Source organism: Brassica oleracea, chromosome C6 (assembly GCF_000695525.1).
Source record: "Brassica oleracea var. oleracea cultivar TO1000 chromosome C6, BOL, whole genome shotgun sequence".
NCBI classification, from domain to species: Eukaryota; Viridiplantae; Streptophyta; class Magnoliopsida; order Brassicales; family Brassicaceae; genus Brassica; species Brassica oleracea.
The window spans coordinates 22,980,411-22,998,006 of NC_027753.1; the positions used below are offsets into that span (position 1 = coordinate 22,980,411).

General features: G+C 30.4%; 2 protein-coding genes, 1 long non-coding RNA gene and 1 other non-coding gene across 4 annotated transcripts; 3 read left to right on the forward strand and 1 right to left on the reverse strand.

The window, feature by feature from the left end:
• Positions 1–637: 637 nt before the first annotated feature.
• LOC106298356 (protein-ribulosamine 3-kinase, chloroplastic) lies at positions 638–2,477 on the forward strand. The gene is made up of 9 exons (XM_013734463.1): positions 638–767; positions 895–1,048; positions 1,123–1,213; positions 1,299–1,370; positions 1,450–1,538; positions 1,626–1,744; positions 1,819–1,959; positions 2,043–2,119; positions 2,218–2,477. Exons 1-9 carry the CDS (start codon positions 677–679, stop codon positions 2,362–2,364), a joined length of 981 nt encoding a protein of 326 aa, XP_013589917.1. The 5' UTR covers positions 638–676; the 3' UTR covers positions 2,365–2,477.
• A 114-nt stretch (positions 2,478–2,591) lies between these two features.
• Positions 2,592–2,672, forward strand: TRNAL-AAG. Its single transcript has one exon. It is a non-coding gene; the product is annotated as a tRNA-Leu (tRNA).
• Positions 2,673–3,132: 460 nt separating this feature from the next.
• Positions 3,133–4,187, reverse strand: LOC106298562 (40S ribosomal protein S27-2). Its single transcript, XM_013734699.1, has 4 exons — positions 4,075–4,187; positions 3,757–3,858; positions 3,578–3,606; positions 3,133–3,486 (listed from the first exon to the last, which is right to left on the reverse strand). The coding sequence occupies exons 1-4, from the start codon at positions 4,075–4,077 to the stop codon at positions 3,366–3,368; spliced, it is 255 nt and encodes an 84-aa protein (XP_013590153.1). The 5' UTR covers positions 4,078–4,187; the 3' UTR covers positions 3,133–3,365.
• Positions 4,188–13,873: 9,686 nt separating this feature from the next.
• LOC106299158 lies at positions 13,874–15,799 on the forward strand. Its single transcript, XR_001261696.1, has 7 exons — positions 13,874–14,053; positions 14,157–14,378; positions 14,465–14,530; positions 14,616–14,674; positions 14,806–14,965; positions 15,036–15,120; positions 15,230–15,799. It is a non-coding gene; the product is annotated as an uncharacterized LOC106299158 (long non-coding RNA).
• The last annotated feature ends 1,797 nt before the right edge of the window (positions 15,800–17,596 follow it).

Consider the following 17,596-nt stretch of genomic DNA (forward strand, 5'->3'; position numbering starts at 1 on the left):
CAAATCAAAACACTACCAGAGCTCGAATCGTCGTTGCTGGAGCTGGAGTCGTCGTTGCCAGAGCTTGGATCATCATCACCGGAACTCGAATCATCATCGCCGGAATTTTTTATGTTTTTTGGGGGAAAAGTCACAAGAATCGCTTTCTTCTCACTTTTTTCTCGTTTTTTCAGGTAAAATAAAAAATGATGAAAAAATGCGGATCCATGTAATCCCGCATGACCCGTTTCTGTCCATCTCGCAAAAGACCCAGTCCCGCAAAGACCCGTCCCGCGAGGCCTGCAAATTTGCGGACATAGAAAACCTCGTCCCAATACCGTTCCGCGACAGTTCTTTATGGGCTAGGCCCGCGGTCCAGATCCATGATTGTCATCTCTAAATAAAAGTATTGATGAGCATAAAATGGATAGGGTAATAGATACCGTCCAACTATCGGATATCCAATCCGGATCTACCCAACCTTATTCTTCATCGTATCCCCCAAACGTGGCACTGGTATCGAGGAAGTTAGATGGGCCGGGTCAATCTTCTATAATTTAAATGGACCATGCCTTTTATAAGAAGCCTTATTACTTTCCATGATAGGATAAAAATAGCCTTGCGTCCAAACAGTCGTCTAATAAGCTCTGTTGGTAAATAACGGCCACATGATGTATATCAGAGCCGGAGAAGAAAAATGGCGGCTGTGGTGGCTTCTCTTAGTCTTTGCTACTCTTCTCGGCCAAATCTTCTTCTTCGCAGTTCCTCACGACCCAAACATCTTACAAGTAAGTTGTCTTTGGCATATGTTATTTTGATTCAGTCAAGTAATATTCACTGCTTGATGGGTTTTGTGTACTTTTGATAACCGATCAATAACAGTGTTGTTGATATTTGCATATCACCTTGTGGTAGTGGCTGCAATGAGTGAGGATCCAATTCGAGAATGGATTCTGACAGAAGGAAAAGCGAGTCAGATCACAAAGATCACTTCTGTTGGTGGTGGCTGCATCAATCTTGCTACCCACTATCAAACTGATGCTGCTTCTTTCTTCGTTAAAACAAACAGGTAACATAAAAAAAAAAACAGTGTCTTTCTTAGTTTATATACCATCAGAAGTTTAAATGTAACAATGGTTTTAGGAGTATTGGACCTGAGATGTTTGAAGGGGAGGCTCTTGGTCTTGAGGCTATGTATGAAACCAAAACCATCCGTGTCCCCAAGCCACACAAAGCAAGTGAAAAACTTCTTCTTCTTTTTTGGTGTAGAGATAGATAGATAGATATTTAGTGGTAACATAGATTCTTGTGTCAAACAGGTTGGGGCATTGCCAACAGGTGGATCTTATATCATCATGGAGTTTATAGATTTTGGATCAAGAGGCAGCCAGGTGATTGATAAATGATGAAATCCTAACTAATGAGCCAATGTTTAAGTTTCATGGGTTCATGGTTCTCTTTAGTCATCAGGCTGAGCTAGGAAGGAAGCTAGCTGAGATGCATAAAGCTGGCAAGTCCTCAAAAGGGTTTGGTTTTGAGGTTGACAACACTATTGGCAGGTGTGTGATCTTTTCTCTTTGAGTGAGTTTTGAGTTTAGGTACTGTCACAAACTTAGCTTTGCAGTGTGTGTGTGCACATGTTTTAGTACCCCACAGATAAACACTTGGTCATCAGACTGGATTGAGTTCTATGGCGAGAAGAGATTAGGTTACCAGCTAAAGTTACTTAGGGATCAATACGGTGACACTGCAATTTACCAGAAAGGTTTTGACTTTCTCTCTTCTCTGCTGTGAGAAGAGATCAGTATTAGTAACATTTGAAGGAATATGTGTGAACAGGTTATACACTGATACAGAACATGGCATCTCTCTTTGAGAATGTTGTCATAGAGCCTTGCTTGTTACATGGTGATCTCTGGAGCGGGAACATAGCATACGACAAGAACAGTGAACCTGTCATTCTTGATCCTGCCTGTTACTGTATAAGCTTTCTTTCATTCATTCATAACTTGTTGATATATCTACCATTTTGTCAAGCACGTTTTGATCTCATACATTCATAGATGGGCATAACGAGGCGGAGTTTGGGATGTCTTGGTGCGCAGGGTTTGGAGAATCTTTCTACAATGCCTATTTCAAGGTTCCACACACACACTTACTTAAACCACTTTGATTGATGGTTCTTTGTTTATAGTAGTAACATAGTTGTTGTGTTTTTTTTTGTTTGACTTGCTCAAGGTGATGCCAAAAGAAGAAGGATTTGAGAAGAGGAGGGATTTGTATTTGCTCTATCACTACTTGAATCATTATAACCTCTTTGGGTCGGGCTATCGATCGTCTGCAATGTCGATCATTGATGGTTATCTGCGGATGCTCAAAGCTTAGAATGTATAAGCTGATGAGGGAAAATATCATCATAATGCCGAGCAGTTTGATGAATTCTCAACGTTAACGAAGCTTCTTGTTTATAAACAAAGATTGAGATTTTAGTTCCTCTCCCTAACCATGTGAGATAATGTAAAAGTTGGGAAAAGAAAAGAGAATACATGTCCAACTTGAAAGTGTGGGAATAGTTGGTTAAAGTAATATATGGCTTCATGGAGAACAACAAAGTTGATATGGCCGAGTTGGTCTAAGGCGCCAGATTAAGGTTCTGGTCCGAAAGGGCGTGGGTTCAAATCCCACTGTCAACAACAAGATTTTTTATAAATCACATTCTTCTGCAATTTTTAACAATTTTTAGAAGAAAGCATGAATCACATTTGGTTAAAACACTTTTTGACAATAAACAAAATTATGTTTCTAGATGAGAACTTGAATGAAATGGGACTAATCCCACTGTCAACAATAAACTTTTTTTTATCAATCTAATCGTTCTGCGATTAAACACAATCTTAGTTTTTGTGAAGGTGAAAACGTTAGGTGAAAGAGTCTTTGTGGAAGAAAGCATGAACCACATTGGGTAAAAACACTTTTTGTCAATAAACGAAATTATATATATAGAAGAGAACTTGAATGAAATTGGATTAGAGCACTCCGTGCAAGTTTTATTATCAGGTGTGATTCAATCAATGAGTTTCTGGACAAGAATTAGTGTTTATTACAAAAAAGTATGAATATCATATTACTGCTTCTTCAATAAACCTCTAGATATTCTCGTAAACCCTATACGTTTATGTTCTTAAATTGTGAACAAAGTGGCAATCTCAAAAGAACCTTTAAAATAGTAATAACCTTTAAATCCAAACATCAACAAAGGTTTCTTCCACTAAACTCCAACCGAGTAGCTTTTTAAAACAGATAACCAAGATTCATAATATAATTAGAACAAAAAAGAAAACGGCTTTGACTGATTTGATGATTGCTTCAAGCTTCAAAATCAAATCTCACTTTTTCCTGAAAGAGCATCCTTCTGTGAGCCTGGCCTTTCCTCCTGTAGGCTGGCAAAGAACTGTCTGGCAGTTTCCACACACCACAACAGTCTGCGAGTGACTGAAAACAGTAGTGCTGCAATACCAAAAGAGAGACCGCATAAGTTTACTATCGATGTAATGTAAACAGATAAATAAGATTGAATACACAATAATGAGATTCTTACATGTTGAAGCAGCCTTGGCACTTCACATCCTACAATTAAAGATTTAACAACAAGAACAAGAAACATAATCAGAGATCAACAGTAGATAAACCCTTCATACATATAAGGCATGGTTCCATCATCAATCAATCACTACAATTCTAAACATAGTTGTTTCTCAAAGGTTCAGAAGTAAGTACCATGAAGAATGAGTTGGGAGATTGAACAAGACGCTTGAGCTTGTGCTTCCTCTTCTCAAGCTCTGCTGGTGGGTTAAGCAGATCGATATCGTTTTGTAGAACCTGTTTATTTCATATCAAATACAATTACATTCAATAACCACAACAGAACTAACTTAGCTCCTAACAAAACAAAACTAACTTAGCTTTAGATCAAATCAGAATATACACAACGGAGAATCATAAGGCTCGAGATTTCACAAAGAGATTCATGTATCTGTAACGAAACAAACTCAGGAAATGAAACTGAGAGATCAAGCAAGAAGAGCGGGAACTAACCATCTTCGCAAGAACCTCAAGGCACGGTAAAGAGAGTAGCGACGGCAGCAATAAGCGAGAGGGTTTTTTAGGGTTACCTCATCCTCCCCTTATATACCACTATACCACACGACCATCTAACCTTACTTCCATTTAGGACCTTCGAAATGAGTTAGAAGGTTTCATTCTCTTTTTTTTTCTTCTGACAACTATTTTATGAAATATAACATTAATAAGATATAAAATCCCATAAACATTATTTGATAATTGATTTGTCTTGTGTCATCACTATATTGATTTTAAGAAATTGATAACATGACATACTAACAATGATGACATGACTTGAATCTAATTGTGACATGGATATTTACATTAAATGTTAATTTATATTTTTGGTACGTTTTTAGAATATGATAATAACTTATAAATTATCATTAATATAAGTTATATAAAAAATAATAATATAATATTATAAATAAAAATATAATAATATTTTACAATTTTTTGAAATATTATTTAATTTTATTTTATATTCTTATCATTTTATGCAGTTTCTTAAAAAAAATCGTAATTTTCTAATCTCACTACTCTTTTTAATATCTAAAACTTTTAGAAATATTATTTAGTTTTACGTTTTGATAATTTTATACCTAACCAAATTTTCTCTTAATTTTATAGAATTTGATTTAATATATTTTAACCAAAATAAATAGGTAAAAATCTTTTCAAGATTATAATTTTAAATACATACAAATTATTAAATAAAAACCTAAATAAAAATGTAAATTATTTTATTGTATTTTTTACATATAATAAAATTAAACTTTAAAGTCAAATATTGTAAGTAAATAATAAGCCTAAGAAATTAACAAAATTTTGTGTTTAAATATGATTAAAAATTTAAAACTTTTATTTCTGTACGTGGTGCAGTAAAACACATAGTATACAATTAAATGCAAATCTAAAATTAATAGAGAGCATTACAACACATGAAATATAATTTGAAGAAGCTTCTTCTCACTATCATATTTGCTAATAGAATAACAAATTTAACTTTCTTAATGCGATTTTTGATGTTGGGATATCATCAATGTGATGCAACTCTAAACTTTTTCGATGTTTTTTGTTGTATTTAGTTTATATCTATAGATGTCCATCGTTAAAAAAAACTAGTATAATGATTCTTTTAAAATAAATTAAAACCGCCAATTTTCAACGATTCTAAAGATTCACCATACAACAAAGAAATTGTTTCCCCAATAATGGTTATTACATGTCTGGAGAATAATCAATAGAGTGTCGAACTGTAAACTCTATAGTCGTCAAATGATTTGTGGTTTCATCACCATAGTCAAATCCAAGTTTCGATTATGAACTCTTAAATTAGTAGGAATCTAATGTATAGATTCTTTTCGTTGTAACAAAAGTTTTATTAGAAAATGCCAGTATTTTTTTTTTCATCATCTGTTAACTCCCCAACAACTTCAAAGTTTTTCCGTTCTTTTTTCTAAATATTCTAAAAAATGCTAGTATTTTTTTCTTATTAAAAAAGGATTATTAAAATTAGATATTTTTTTCATAGCATTTTATCTCTTCGCATATTTTTAGTAACCATTTTAGTTAATCCATACAAATATTAAAAAAAAAAATCATTTGCTAAAGTTGTATTCTTTATTTTATACTCTTTAAACCATTTATTTTGTATGTAAAGACATTTATTACATCCAAAAAACATCGTGTATTATGTTGTAGTTAATTGGCGACATAAACATTATAATCTTTTAGAATGGGGTTACTATGTTGGGCTTCTAACACTAAAAGAAATATAATTTTTTAGAATCACAATTGTACTTTAAACTCAGAAACTTTATAAATAGATAGAGATACTTATATCATTGTTTCACACGCTCACATCACATCACAACCGTAAAAGTAAAGAAAGCAAAAGAGAATCAAAATCCCTAAATCTCTTGAGAGAAGAATAGCGGAATCTGGAAATTCGAGAGGTCAATTCCTAAATCGAAGATCTCTCTTTCCGTAAATATAGGATCTGTATTAGGATTTTGATTCGAAACCGAAGATTAGTCAGTGTAAGTTTTCAATCAACATTTAACCATATATATGTGGAGATTGAGAGTCTAATTGTATATAGATAGACTTATAACATTAAGAGCTGCAAAAAAGGCACATGCTAATTGTTTGTCATAGTTTGCAAAGTCTAAATGATGATAATCACATCTATTACAACAATAGTCTCTTGTATTTTGTTAGTTTCAATCAACATTGTTAAACAATAAACGATGTTTTTATTAGTAGTAACAAAGGAGAGATGAAATACAAAAAAAAAAATAAAAAACTTATACAATATTTCCTTTCACGAACAGTTCATGCATGTTTTTCTTTTTATAATCAGATTGGCACAAGCGATAAAACCAAATTCTACAATAATGTCAACAATAATACATAAATAGTGCAGAGAGAAGAGAATTAAACAATTAAATATATTTTTTTGACTTTTATCTATTTTTTAAAAATATTTTGATGATATAAATAGAATTTTAGGGTTGCACTCAATAGAGAAACAAACAATGGTTATGCAATGTTGTTGATAAAATTAATCACTTTTGGAATATCTAGGTTTTGAATGTAGTTGGTTCTTCTTTCTCAATCTCTTGTGATCCAGTAAGAAGATCTTTCTTTGATTCCTTAGTAAAACAAATTTGTCGATTAGAGATTGTAAACCTAATTGCATTTTCTTTTTTCGAGTTTTATTGATGTCTTTATACTTAATGTAAAGATATCTAGGTTTCGACATGGATTGTTAGTATTGCATTTTAAATTTCAACCGACCATATCCAAAAAGATATAGCATGCTGCTTTTATATATTTTTTAGCATCTGAATGTTTATTATTAAAGTCATGAATGATTCAAAAACCAATTGAAAGAGTTAATCTATCCCAGGTGAGAAACCAAAAAGGAGGTAGGTACAACAAGATAAACAACATCGGATTCTAAATTCACAATTGTTTTCAGTAAGTGATGAATTAACCCAAGAGTATTCAAATCTAGAGATCCTGATCGGCTGTAACAGTAGATGATCTAAACAATCAATCAAACTTTTTTACAAAAATACAGACAAAAAGTCTCTAAAAAATAAAAAGTGGATGTAGAAACAAAAAACAATGCTTTACAAAATAACAGCAAAAAAAAACTACATCCCATAAACCTATAATTTAAATTCTAGAGTAAAAAATAAAGTTAAATTCATTCCAAACACCCCTTTGATATCATGCTGATTTTTTCATGCACCTTCAATAACATAATTAGCCAAGATGTCTTAGAGACTTAGACCATTCCGTAACTGTTTTACTCTAAAAGAAAATTTCAGATTCAAATTTGGGTAGCAGGGATTTTCTTTTATTGTAAAATAGTATTAAGTTTCAAATTTTAATCTAAAACATGTCTCTATTCTATTATGTTCTCAAATAGTATAAGCTTAACGTCCTATTCCATGTTAAACAAATTAAGGGCATATAAAATATGTATGATTATGAATCACAATAACATGGCAAATTTATGCATCCATTGACTGACCTAAATATTTAAAGCAAATAGGTGGTCATTGTGGCGACATTATAAACAACAATACAAATAAACTAAATGAATTAATAATTACAAGATTATAAAATTTCACTAAATAGACCGCAAACTTCAATCCAGTTTCCACAACAAACAATCAAAGCTTAAAGCCAAAGAAAAATAAAGCAAGAGAAGATTTTTTTTTTCTTGAGCAAATAATTAAGCAAGAGAAGATATTGCAAAAATAACCAAACTTATTTGAACAATATTTCGGAGATTTTAGAGGTTCCAAATCAAATTTACATGACTATTAGTATTGTTGTAATCTTTAAATTTGGGTAATAGTTGTGTCTTCATGTAATTTTTTTTAAAAAAATTTGTTGTTAAGTTTGTTTTGTATTGTTGTTGTCTAAATCTAGTTTTAAAATATTTTAAATCTTATTTTAAAGTTTTACTTAATTTTATGTGTATAACTTAAATTTATACAAAATTTTTGAAATTTTTATAAGATATGAAATTTTTAAGGTTTAAAATGATAAATGAGAAAATATTTAAGAATTATAAATGTGATATTTAATTGTATGGACCAAAATGTAAACAAAATATGAAACTTCAAATTTAAAGTTTTGAATTGTGAAACTTCAAATATAGAGTTTCCCTTTTCAAAACTTCAAATTTGAAGTTTTGAAATTCTTTTTTGGAATGCAAAAAACTTCATATTTAAAATTATAGAATGTCTTTTGGAGATGCTCTTAGCCTTGACCACAACGTTTTACTTGTTTTCTTGGTTGTTTCCACTTTCCAATGGTATTTATTAAAGACCTGATTTTACATACCTTTTGCAAAATTATCTAAATAATAATAATAATAATAATAATAATTCATAAACTACTAGTTTTGAAGTTTTAGTATATCATATATGTCATATTATTTAGGTTTAGCAGATATAAACAAAAGAGTGATTCAACATATTGTCTTGAAATATATAGCTAGAAATATTAATCATACATGTGTATGTTGTGCTGATGTTGAACTTGATGGCTACATCAACATGTAGGAATCCCGAAGAGCAATGCATGTCATACATTCTTAGGTGAATGTGATGTGCCATCGCCATGTACTGAAACCAATTGTGAAGCTTGTTGTTTATCAAAGTTTGGAGGAACGGAAGAACACTGCAGCTGCTACGGACAGCCATGAAAATTTAATCAACATTAACCAACCAAATATACGTGCAAAACATCTCGCTTTATCACTTTGTTTGTAATTTACGTATCTGTGAATAAATAATAGATGGTGGAGTTGTCAGTGCTCAAGCCTATTTATTCGTGTATTCTCGTGTTGTGTGTTCTTTTAATAAAATACATCTGAAGTGTGTTTATATCTTATCATGATCAAGTCTCAAATATTGAGATTGTGTTTAAGGCTCCGGTTCAATCCTCTATTACTATGGAGAGTATCTGAGCGAAGAAAGCTTATATGACTGTGTCTGTCTTGTGTTTCGATCTTTGAAACCGTACAAATAAAACAATTTCGTGATTAGAAAAACAGTTTGTAAATTTTTTTTTGGCATAGTTCAGTTATTCTTCACAATGATACTTTACACAATCTGGAAAAGGAAAAAAAATTGTTTTCCTTAAGTTCAATACAACACTTTAAGCTTTATGTGACTTTGAACTGACACTTGGATGGAAGTGAGTCGAGTTCCAAGAAGCATGGTGTGCAAACCAAAAGGGTTCTAGTAAGACCTACTCAAACCCAGAGTTCTAAAGGAATATCTGATAATTCAAGAAAATTCAAAAAATAAAAGAGTAAGAAAGAGAACATGATAAAGTTCTTATTTGAAGACACATTAACCAAACCCTATCGGAACTCTCCCTTCCAATTGTCCTCATGTGAGTGGTTCAAATATTTAACTTACGTTTAAGGTGATTTTCATGTGCCCATGCACGGATATAAATGTTTCTAAATAAATACATTAATTTTTAATATTTTAAATTTTATTATTTTGTAATTTGTATGTATGATTATTTTAAATAATTTTATTTTATTTTAAATAAACATGTAGTTTGGATATTTAACATTTAGTCAATTTGGTTACTACTTGGATATGTTAAAATGTATTTACTTATTAAAGTATAACTATATTTTTTGTGTTGAAATAGATTAAAATTTTGATATTTTTTTTGTTATTTTTCATTTAGACTTATGATTATGAGCATAAAAAGTTAGATATTTTAAGGATTTTTAACGTTAAAACCCCTCGACTAAATTTGTTTTGGGTAAAAACCCCCAAACTAAGTATTTAATGAAAAAAACCTCAAACTAACGTTATTTAATGAATTAAACCCTACCAGATCATAATTACCATTACTACCGGTAAATCTTTAATTTAGGGGTTTCTACATTAAGTAAACATAGTCGAGGGGTTTTACCCTTAAAAATTTTAAAAATAAAAAAAATCAAAATTTAATAATATTATTTAAAAATTAGTAACTTTTTTTTGACAACATAAGCGAGAACTAAGTAACTAGACCGCGCGATTCAGAAAGCCGAACCGAAAGTATTGAATCGACATATAACATAGCTGAATGAGAACTCCTCGCACCACTTGCAAGCTTGTCCGCCATAGTATTTTGTGTTCTTGGAATATGTCTGATCCGGAAGTTAGGGAAAAAAGTCTTACTGCGTCTAAATTCTTTATATAATTTTTGTTATATTTTCTCGGTTTTTACATTTTTAATTTATAGATATATAATGTTGATGTTAAAAACACATAAAACTCATATATTTACAAAAAAAAATTAAAAATGCTTATTTTGAAAATTTAAATTACTAATTTTTAGATAATATTATAAAATTTTGTTTTTTTATTTTATTTTTAATGGTGAAACCCCTCAACTATGTTTACTTAATGTAGAAACTCCTAAACTAAAGATTTACCGGTATTATTGGTAATTATGACCTGTTAGGGTTTACTTCATTAAATAAAGTTAGTTTGGGGGATTTTACGTTAAATATTTAGTTTGTGGGTTTTTACCCAAAACAAACATAGTTGAGGGGTTTTAACGTTAAAAATCCATATTTTAATTACTCATTTTGTGGGTTATATTAAGTTACACATATTTTCTCAAATCAAAGCACAATTACTTTTGATTCTAGTTAAACTACGTTAGCCCAGTTACTCTTAAATATGTGTATGTATTTTTTAAAATTCTTTTGTATAATTTGATATTTGTTGATTTGCAAAAATTGTATAAAAACTGAAATGATGATAGGTACCAAGTTTTATAAACAAACATTACCGATAAAATTTATGAAAACTCATGAACGGATATTAATATTTACAAAATATTTTTATTGTAAAATTCTAAGTAACTTTATATTTTAGATGTATAAAATATAAATTAAAAATTATTATAAATAACCTTATGCATAAAATTTCATACTGGTTTATGCATTCTTATTAGGGGTATATTATGTTGTATAAATATATAAAACTATTAAGCCTTAAATCATTTTTAGTCGTATATTAGGTTTGATTAAAGTCTGTAAATTTCTATATATATAGTTTAATTAATGAATGTGAAAAATTTAAAAATAAGCAGAAGAAATTATACAAAAATTAATAAACATCTCAATAGTAGAAATGATAAAATATTTTTAAGTTCCTCAATGATATTTTAGTATATGCTATTTAAATTACATTTTTTAATAATCTGAGAAAAAAGATTGATATAAATAAAAAAAATTCATCAATTTTAAAACATATATTATGCTGTTTAGTATTATTTTTTAAAGAGATGTTTATTTTTTTTAACATCAAAACTGTTTTTTTGTGAACTTTCCATTTTAATGAAATCACATTATATATAAAAAATATTTGGGTAATTCTCCTAAATAGACCATTTTCAAGTTTTGATCACAAAAATAGATCACAAGAATGAAAATGACCAAAATGTTTCATTTAATAGGTAAAAGGACCTTAATACCCTACATATATAAAAATTAAAAAAAAAACTTTTTTTTATAGTTTTAGGTCATGTGTTTTCAAATTCGAACTTTTTATAATTTTTTATAAATTTTCTTTTTTCGAAATTGTTTTTTTTTTCAAAATTTCTTTTTGTAATTCGAAAATACTTTTTGAAACTATTTTTTAATTTTTTTTTTCAAATTTTTAATATTTTATTTTTTATCTTATAAAATTTTAAATCTCAATCTCAAATCTTTACCCCTCAACTCTAAACTCTAAGGTTTGGATTAATTAACTCTATGGGTATAAGTGTATATTTACCTCTTTAATGAAACTTTTTTGTCATTTTGATTCTTAGGGTCTATATTTGTGACAGAAACTTTTTTAGTGCTATCCTAGGGTATTTCCCAAAGCATTTTCATAAAATATTTTTTTTCCTTTCTGTAAATATAATTTTTGTTTTTACTATATTAATATTTCCTTTTATTATATATTTTATTTTCAAAATATAAACAAATATAAATTAAATTAAAAAAATTAATTTACATAATTTATTAAATAATTTTTCATAATGACAATTAAACATAATGTTTTAGTTATTAAGGATTCTTCTGTAATTAACCATGGTAAAAATTAACGTGATCGTGACACATAAGAAACTGACTTTTCAAATAATATTATAGATATTAGTTAAACAGAGTTAAATAAAATAACAATATTTAATATTAAGAACCTTATTTAGAGAAATCAACCGATTAGTATGTTCAATCTCTATAATATTATTTGAAAAGTCAGTTTCTTATGTGTCACTTTCACGTTAATTCTCGCAATACTTGATTACGGAAGTACCCTTAATGAAATTAGGATATTCCATTTAATTGCCATTAATATTTTTTTTTTTGGTAATTTCTTTTTATTAGATTTTAATTTAATTTCTTTTTTTATTTTTTTTCCAATAGCATATATGATAAAAAGAAAAAAATAGAATTTTTAAAAACGAAATTTGTAATAATGTTTATATATAATGTGATTTCATAAAAAAAATGTTAGCAAAAAAAATCTTAATATTAAGAAAAATAATAAAATGAAAAAATATTATTTTGAACTAAATATTTAATTAACTTTTATACATATAATATGGATACCTCAAAACATATTTAAATAAAATAATATATTAACTTAGTTTAACTTTTGTAAAATATATATGCATGAGATTCAAAATATTATCTTAATATTCCTTAATGTAATTTTTATCCAATCCATACTTTATTTTATTTTGTTTATTTGGTTCTCGAAAGGTTGTTATGCTATACAAGATCTCACTAAAGTCTATTTAAATATAATCACTTTCTTCTTCTTCTTTTTTTTTTCTTTTTTTGTAAAAGGGCATACTTTTCTTCTTCCTCTTCGCAAACGATTATTTATCAGTCTCGTACATCTTCTTGCTTTCTCTAATTCTCTTCATCGCAGAGTGTGCATTGATGGTTAATTAGTAATGGCGTTTTAGTTGATTACCTGTGAGGTCTTTGTGATGCTTAAATCTCATTGTTAATTCATATATCAAAGTTGGTGTGAGCAAACATTAATATAAATTATACATATAAAGTGTAAAATTATTTAAATTGAAAATAGAATATTAATCAGTTATTATAATATATATATTTTTAAAAATATTTATATCCGTGTTCCATGAATCGGAATAACAAAAGTGTTTGTAACTAAAACGAATATAAACAGATATCTTACAATACTAAAAGGAGAATATGAACTCCATTGAGCATATTCACATCAGAAAATTAAATCAACCAATGAGGGAGTATTATAATGCCACGTCAATATATTCCTTCACCACCGCTCTTTTCATCTCCTTCCCAACGTGTTGAATCTCCTGGTTTCCTTCTCTGCAAATTAATTGAGCAACGTTATGACCCTCGCTTTTTCTTTCGATTCATTAGTTCTTGATTTACATATAAATAAATAGAGTGATGGATGAATCTCATTCTAAGTTTTTCTCACCCTTAGGTTATAGAATAACTTCAGGAAAATCTGATCTGATGTGACACTATACATTTCATTCATTTAGGTTATAAGGAGGACTTGCATGGATCAAGATGGAGGTCCCTTCAGAAGGTAGCAATCTCATGGAGAAGGTCATGCATCATAATGTGCAGGTACCACCTTCGTTAGTTAGAATCTAAAAAAACACTATATTAGTTTGTGGGTTTCAGTACAATTGAAAACTTTGCTTTAAATTTGTATGCAGGAGATCGAGTCTTAGTTGGAGGCTAAGGGAAGAAATATTTTCCAGGAGAAGAAGATAATGCTTGTGGCTTTTATTTGTCTACCATCCTGCTGTTTTGTAATACATGATTGGATTCTATCATCCTGATGTTGTGACTGTGAGACATTCTACTGAAGCGATCCAAAGGAATCCAAAAGACCCGAGGGTAAGGCCATTTCTAATCATCTTATGTGTTTCAGTGTTGTGTACAAACGTTTCAGTATATGATTTTTCTAATTAATTTGTTAGCTTCCTTGAATTTCATATAGGCATACAGAAACTGAGCTGTGTGTTATGCAAAGCTGGGGCAATACTTATATGATTTAAGGATGCGGAGAAGTGCATCAAGATCGATCCAACATTCTCAAAGGGGTACAGCAGAAAAATTGCTGTCCAATTCTTCATCAAGGAGTATGAAAATTCAATGGACACATACCAATAGGGTCGCAAACATGATCCTAATATTGAGCTTCTCTCGATGGTGTTGGAAGGTATGTTATATGTGTAAAGGCATAGAGAAATTATTCACTTTGTTATCTTAGTAGCCTATGTTACGTTCTGTAAAATAATTATGCAGATGTGTACAATAGATCAACAAGCACACTGTGGTGACCTTACTCCCAAGGAGTTTAAAGAACTACTGGTTATATTCTAACTTATTGTTATGTATTCCTTTTTAGGTTTAGAGACAATCAGTGAGTTTGTCTTATTTATTTTTCTTCTTGCAGACAAGCGGAATGCAAGACCCGACAATCCAAAACATTCTCACAGATCACGTGTTGAGAAGGTAAAGAAAAGAATTTGACTTCTCTATATTTTTTCTCAGTTCAGAAATCAATGTTTGGTTCAGATGGGCTAGAGCAATCCATATTGATGTTAATGATTTCTTATCAAAATCTAACACTTCTCTTGGAACAGGTACTGGCTGATCTGTGATTGTGACTTACCAGAAGTCTCTTACAGAGGACCATAACCCATATACGTTGAAGAGGCTGAATGAGGCTGTGAGATTTAAGAAAGAGTTAGAGCAGAAAGAGTATTCTGATCTCAGTGTTAGCGATGCGGAACGTTAAAATTGGTAATTTCTTTTTGCAATTATATATTGGTAAAGAGAGTTGAACTAACATCATGTTGTGTTTCTAATACAGGTATGAGCTCTTCAAGGAGAAGAAGTATCATGATGCTGTGAGACATTACCATGAAGTGATCAAAATGAACCCAAAAGACTTGAGAGTAAGGCCATTTATAATCATCTTATGTTCTTTAGTGTTGTGATGCATACAAAGGCTTCCGTATTTCAACCTTTAAATTAATATGTTTGCTTTTTTTTTGTATTTCATAGAGGCATACGACAATCGAGCTGCGTGTTACACAAAACTAACAAGTTCTTCCAAGGGAGGCATATCGGGAACAAAAGAGATGTGAAGGTAGCAATCAAGACAATACTCGATGTTGATCCAATAGAAGTCAAGGGAGATAGAAGCAAGACTGTGTTATTTAATGCGGGAAGGGTAGCTAAAGGCCTTAAGCATCTTGATGAAAAGTATTGCAAAAAAACATGGGAGATATTGAGCAGTGTGGTTGTTATGCAGCGTGCCATTATGATATTACACGAACGTGGAGCAACTCATAGAGGAGGTGAGCCATTAACTTCGTTTAGTTTTAAATTAGTCACGTGACGCAACTCACTTTGGATTAACAAATCAGTTCCAGAGCATCAAAGGAGATGATAGAGTTTAACTCATAATACGCAAGTGAAAATAAAACACAATTCCTGATTCATTTCACATTGTAGTTAGAGTGTTAGGTCTAAGTTTTGAAAACACTATTTGAACTATGAATTCTGACAAAATTATAACATTATGTAACATAAAATAAGTGAAACATTCAGATTCATGATGTAAACCACCGAAACAAATGATCCAATGAAATCAAACCAAAACAAGGTTTAATATATAATTATATATTTATGTGGAATCAATAGAAACTGCAGCAACTCGAGGATACAACATATCCACATCTTTGTCTCTGTTGTTATAGTGACCAGGTTTGTGTAAAGATCAATTTTAGGATATGACATCTCCAGTCATTTGAATTATTTAGATAATTTCTGAGAATTTTTTTTAAAAAAAATTAGATGATTCTAAATGATTCGGCACTGCATAAAAATGTTGAATAATTATGGATATACACAAGAATGATGTAATATAATGCTCTTATACCAAAAAAATGTAACTTTTGAAAAGGTCCACAAAAGGTTAAAGAGGTCATGGCATACAATTTTTTTATTGAAATTCTAGTTAGAGCAATGCACTCTTCAGATGCTAGAGTCTTTAGTGAAATTAACACTTTGATTTTTTCTCAAGGCAATTACAAAATTTTTTTTGAAAATTTAACGTTGTTGAAGTTGAAAAAGTATTCGAACTGTAATAATTTTTACGAATTAGAATGAATGGTTCCATTGACAAAAAAAAAAAAATGGTAGTCATAAATCATATAGTAGACAAACAGAAATATAGAAGAAAAAATATATGAAATTTAAACTATCAATTGATTCAAGTTTAAGCCTATAATTTTAGTTTTGATGTACTAATATGCAAGTAGGCCGTTAATATCCTCAAAACGAATAGGTATTTCAAGTGTAAAAAATTGGTATTTTGGTGCAATAAACTGTTTTGCTGTAGATATTAACTGTGATGATGAAATTGATTTTCTTGGGTATATAATAGTTGGATCTTGCGGTTCACGAGATTGCAGATCTCCTTTTGCTTATGAAACCGGTTTTACATTCTTATGGAGGATAAGTGATAACAATTGGACCATATTAGTGGTATCACTTTGGATTGTTATGGAATGGTTTGGATCACAAATAAAGGAAAATATTTGGAATGTGGATATAGGGTATCATTACACCCATAAACTAGGCTCTCCGGAGCACAAAAAGAACAATTTTTTAAATGCGGGTATTGAGTTGGAATTGTCGAGGAATGGGAAGTAAATGGACTTTAAGCTATTTGAGCGAGATAAGGCATAAACATAAGCCGGATTTTTTGTTTTTAGCAGAGACAAAACAAGAGCCAGAGTTTGTCCAAAAATGGCAAGCTCACTTTGGATATGATAATCTGGTCACAATAGACCCAGTGGGGAGAAGTGGAGGATTAGCGCTTTTCTATAATAATGAGTATCAGGTAAAGGTATTATATTCTAGCAACCGAATGATTGATGTGGAAGCGGAGGCACTGGGTAAAACGGTTTACCTTACCTTTGTATATGGGGACCCGGTTCAACAAATGCGGGAACACGTGTGGGAACGGTTAACTAGATATGGACTGGCGAGGTCTGAACCCTGGTTTATTATTGGTGATCTCAACGAGATTACTGGAAATCATGAAAAAGATGGAGGGTCTATAAGGAGTGCGGATTCTTTTATCCCTTTCAATAACATGATAAGGAATAGTGGTTTACTAGAATTTCCGGCTAAAGGAAATAAATGGTCCTGGCAAGGGAGAAGAGGAAAAGGGAAAAGGGCAGTGATGGTTAGATGCCGATTGGACCGTGCTCTAGCAAATGAAGAGTGGCATACTCTATTTCCATGTTCCTTTACAGAGTATCTTGGGATGGTGGCTTCTGATCATCGGCCAGTGGTGGCTTATTTAGAAGATAAAGTTCCCAGAAGGAAAGGACAATTTCGGTTCGATAAGAGGTGGAT